General features: G+C 40.6%; 1 protein-coding gene and 1 non-coding gene across 2 annotated transcripts; one reads left to right on the top strand and one right to left on the bottom strand.

Moving 5' to 3' along the window:
- Positions 1 to 1636: 1636 nt before the first annotated feature.
- LOC133796225 (uncharacterized) lies at positions 1637 to 3003 on the bottom strand. The gene is made up of 3 exons (XM_062233702.1): positions 2811 to 3003; positions 2191 to 2706; positions 1637 to 2085 (listed from the first exon to the last, which is right to left on the bottom strand). Exons 1-3 carry the CDS (start codon positions 3001 to 3003, stop codon positions 1637 to 1639), a joined length of 1158 nt encoding a protein of 385 aa, XP_062089686.1.
- A 703-nt stretch (positions 3004 to 3706) lies between these two features.
- LOC133799106 (small nucleolar RNA R71) lies at positions 3707 to 3812 on the top strand. Its single transcript, XR_009876309.1, has one exon. It is a non-coding gene; the product is annotated as a small nucleolar RNA R71 (small nucleolar RNA).
- Positions 3813 to 4024: the final 212 nt, after the last annotated feature.

Below are 4024 nucleotides of genomic sequence, written 5' to 3'. Positions count from 1 at the left end.
TCCACATTCAAGGACCTTTGTAGCAGTCCTTGCTCCCCCAAAATGTCCACCAGTAGGTGATGCATGGCAATGAAACAAGATGTCCTTCATTTCTCTTTCTGGGACACATCTTCTGATAATCAAATCCGGACATTGTTTGAATAAGAAAGGATCATCCCAGTAGTAATGCTTCACATCATGATAAAAAAATTTCAATCTCTGCCCTACAAATTCTGGTGGCACTACGTTGGCTGCCAGATAATTCACATAATCAACAAACCATGGCACCAACTCATCTTCCACTGCAAATAATTGTTCATCTAGGAAACTCTCATTAATCTCCCCTGCAACAAGTTCTGACTTATCCCCCAACTCAAGTCTTGATAAGTGATCCGCTACCAAATTCTCTGTACCCTTCTTATCCCGAACCTCCATATCAAACTCTTGTAAAAGAAGTACCCAACGAATAAGTTTGGGTTTAGCATCTTTCTTAGCAATAAGATGCCTGATTGCTGAATGATCTGTATACACAATAACCTTGTTTCCCATCAGATAAGGACTGAATTTATCGAATGCATATACAATGGCAAGAAGTTCTTTCTCAGTGGTGGCATAATTCAACTGAGCACCATTTAGTGTTCTGCTGGCGTAATAAATAGTCCAAAATACTTTGTTAACACGCTGCCCCAGAATTGCACCCACTGCAAAATCACTTGCATTGCACATTAACTCAAATGGCAGCTCCCAATCTGGTGAAATTACTATAGGTACTGACACCAATTTCTACTTTAGTACCCTGAAAGCTTAAAGACACTTCTCATCGAACTCAAATGGCACCCCATTCATCAACAATGCTGAGAGTGGCTTAGAAATCTTGGAGAAGTCCTTTATAAACCTTCTGTAGAACCCCGCATGACCAAGGAAACTTCTCAACCCTTTCACTGAAACTGGAGGTGGTAAGTTCTCAATAGTACCAATCTTAGCTCTATTAACCTCAATACCATTCTTAGACACCTTGTGCCCAAGTACTATTCCTTCATTTACCATGAAATGGCATTTTTCCCAAATTCAAGACTAAATTTCCCTCTTCACATCTTCTCAGCACAACCTCCAAATTTAATAAACAATTGTCAAAAGAAGACCCCATAACAGAAAAATCATCCATAAAGATCTCAATGCTTCGTTCCACCATATCAGAGAAAATAGCCATCATACACCTTTGAAAAGTGGCTGGGGCATTGCACCGACCAAACGGCATACAACGAATGCAAATATACCATATGGACAGGTGAAAGTCGTCTTCTCTTGATCCTCAGGAGCAATGGCTATTTGATGGTACCCTGAATAGCTATCCAGAAAACAGTAATATTGGTGTCCAACCAATCTATCTAACATATGATCAATGAAAGGCAGTGGAAAGAGATCTTTTCTGGTTGCTTTGTTCAGTTTACGATAATCTATACAAATCCTCCAACCAGTTACGGTACGCGTTGGGATAAGTTCATTATTGTCATTCTTCACCACTGTAATCCCTCCTTTCTTAGGGACTACCTAAACTGGACTTACCCAACTACTATCTGAAATGGGATAGATCACCCCAGCATCTAACCACTTCAAGATCTCCTTCCTTACCACCTCTTTCATTGCTAGATTCAAATCAATGTTGTGCTTCAATGGAGGGCTTACTATCATCTTCCATCAAGATCTTGTTCATAACTGTGGATGGACTTATTCCCTGAATATCTGCCAACATCCATCCAATTGCCAACTTATGGGTTCTCAAAACCCTTAAAAGTTTTTCCATCTCCTCAGTAGAAAGAGAAGAAGACACAATGACTGGTAAAGTCTCCTTCTCACCCAGAAAAGCATATCGAAGATGTGCTGGCAATGATTTCAATTCCAACTCTGGAAGTTTCTGAACTGATGGTAATGGTCTTTCAGGACCTTGGCCCAAATCTTCATATTTTCGATTATAAATTGGCCCTTTAGAATTCATCCACTGTACACACTCTTGGACCTCACTGTCTAACTCAGCATCTATATCATCAGTTGTCAAACTATCCTGAAGTGAATCCTCTGTGAGGTTAATTTCTGCCACCGCTTTATCTACCATGTCAACTCTGAAACATCTATCATTTACATTTGCAAACTTTAAAGACTTAAACACATTGAATACCACTTCTTCACCCTAAACTCAAAGTGTCAGTTCACCTTTCTGCACATCAATTAGAGCCTGCCCAGTAGCTAAAAATGGTCTTCCCAGAATGATTGGGACATTTTCATCTTCTTCCATATCTAATACTATGAAGTCTGCTAGAAAAATGAATTTGTCCACTTTAACAAGAACATCCTCTATGATTCCCCTGGGATGTTTAACTGAACGATCTGCTAGTTGTAATGTGATTGTAGTAGGACTAGCCTTCCCCAAACCAAGTCTTCTGAATACAGACAAAGGCATCAGATTTATACTCGCCCCCAAATCACACAAAGCATGCTTACACTCAAACTTCCCGATTGTACACGGTATAGTAAAGCTCCCTGGATCTCTCAACTTTTGGGGCAACTTCCTCTGCAATATTGCACTGCACTCTTCAGTGAGCACCACCGTCTCATAATCTTCCATCTTCCTTTTCTTGGACAGAATCTCTTTCATAAATTTCACATAGCTAGGCATCTGCTCTAATGCCTCAGCAAAAGGAATATTGATATGCAACTTTTTGAATAACTCTAAAAACTTAGAAAACTGTTTATCCAGTGTAGTTTTCTATGCCTCCGAGGATATGGAACTCGAACTGGCTGGTCATCAACAAAGGGAGGACACTTGTCTGAACTCTGGTGGTCTTCAGTAACCCTTTTCTCATTTGTATTAGATTTCTCACCCAACTCTTCATTCTGAACCACTGACTTTTGTACACTGGGCTTCTCCACTTTCTTACCATTCCTCAACGAAATTGCTTGACAGTTCTCTTTAGGATTTACCACAGTATTGCTAGGAAAATTCCCTTGTGGTCTGTTATTAAGCATGTTGGCCAACCGATCCACTTGTGTCTCAAGGTTTTGAATAGAGGATCTGGTCTAAGTCATGAATTGAGTCTGAGTATTAGTGAGAGTCAACAAGGCTGCTTGCAAGTCATTAGGTTTTTCTGGTTGATCTTGCGGTCTAGGTTGGTGTGATGATGAGGCTTGATTCATAGGCTGTTATGACATGTTTTGCTGGTATGGCCCTTGGCCCTGATTGTTTCTCCAAGAGAAATTTGGGTGATTTCTTCACCCAGGATTGTAAGTGTTGGAGAACGGGTTTTGATATGGCCTCTGAAAATTACCAACTGCCTGTACCTGAGCATGATCAACTGGCATATTACCATACATGTTGGCCGATGTACACTGTTCATACAAATGAGGCCCTCCACATATTTCACACCCTGATTGCATCTGTATAGCCTGGGCTTGAGCTGAGATCTTGTTTTGTTGCAACTGCTTTGTCAATGAAGCAACCTGAGCAGTTAAAGCAGTGATAGCATCTAATTCATGTACCCTAGCTACTTTTCTCTGTGAGTTGTCTCGTTCAGCAGGCCACTGATAATTGTTCATAGCCATCTCCTCTAACAATTCATATGCCTCATCAGCCCCTTTACTAATGAAAGCACCACCTGCTGTTGCATCTATTATAGTGCGAGTAGTATTGCAAAGCCCATTATAAAAATTGTGGACTAACATCCACTTCTCTATATCGTGATGAGGGCATTTCCTGAGCACGTCTTGAATCTTTCCCAAGCATCATACAATGACTCTCCCTCATTCTGATAGAAGTTATTGATTTCTCCCCTCAACTTGGCAGCTTTTGCAGGAGGAAAGAACTTGGAGAGAAACTTCTGAGCTAGTTCCTCCCATGTATTGATTGAGTTGGCCTGTAGAGAAATAAGCCAACTTTTTTCCCTGTCCCTTAGTGAAAAAGGGAACAATCTCAACCTTATTTCATCATTGCTCACCCCATTAAACTTGAACGTTGCACATAGCTCAAGGAAGTTCACTATGTGCAAGTTAG

This window comes from Humulus lupulus, chromosome 8 (assembly GCF_963169125.1).
Source record: "Humulus lupulus chromosome 8, drHumLupu1.1, whole genome shotgun sequence".
NCBI classification, from domain to species: domain Eukaryota; kingdom Viridiplantae; phylum Streptophyta; class Magnoliopsida; order Rosales; family Cannabaceae; genus Humulus; species Humulus lupulus.
The sequence above is the reverse complement of the archived record's forward strand: the minus strand, read 5'-3'. Positions and strand labels throughout refer to the sequence as shown.

Bases quoted from the DNA above. Each gene is read 5' to 3' on its own strand.
- LOC133796225 (XM_062233702.1), bottom strand. From the start codon at position 3,003: ATGCTTAATAACAGACCACAAGGGAATTTTCCTAGCAATACTGTGGTA. The intron at 2,707-2,810 runs GTTCAGACAAGT...CTAAGTTTTTAG, and splicing joins GGTTACTGAAGACCACCAGA to AGTTATTCAAAAAGTTGCAT. The intron at 2,086-2,190 runs GTGAACTGACAC...TTGACATGGTAG, and splicing joins TCTAATTGATGTGCAGAAAG to ATAAAGCGGTGGCAGAAATT.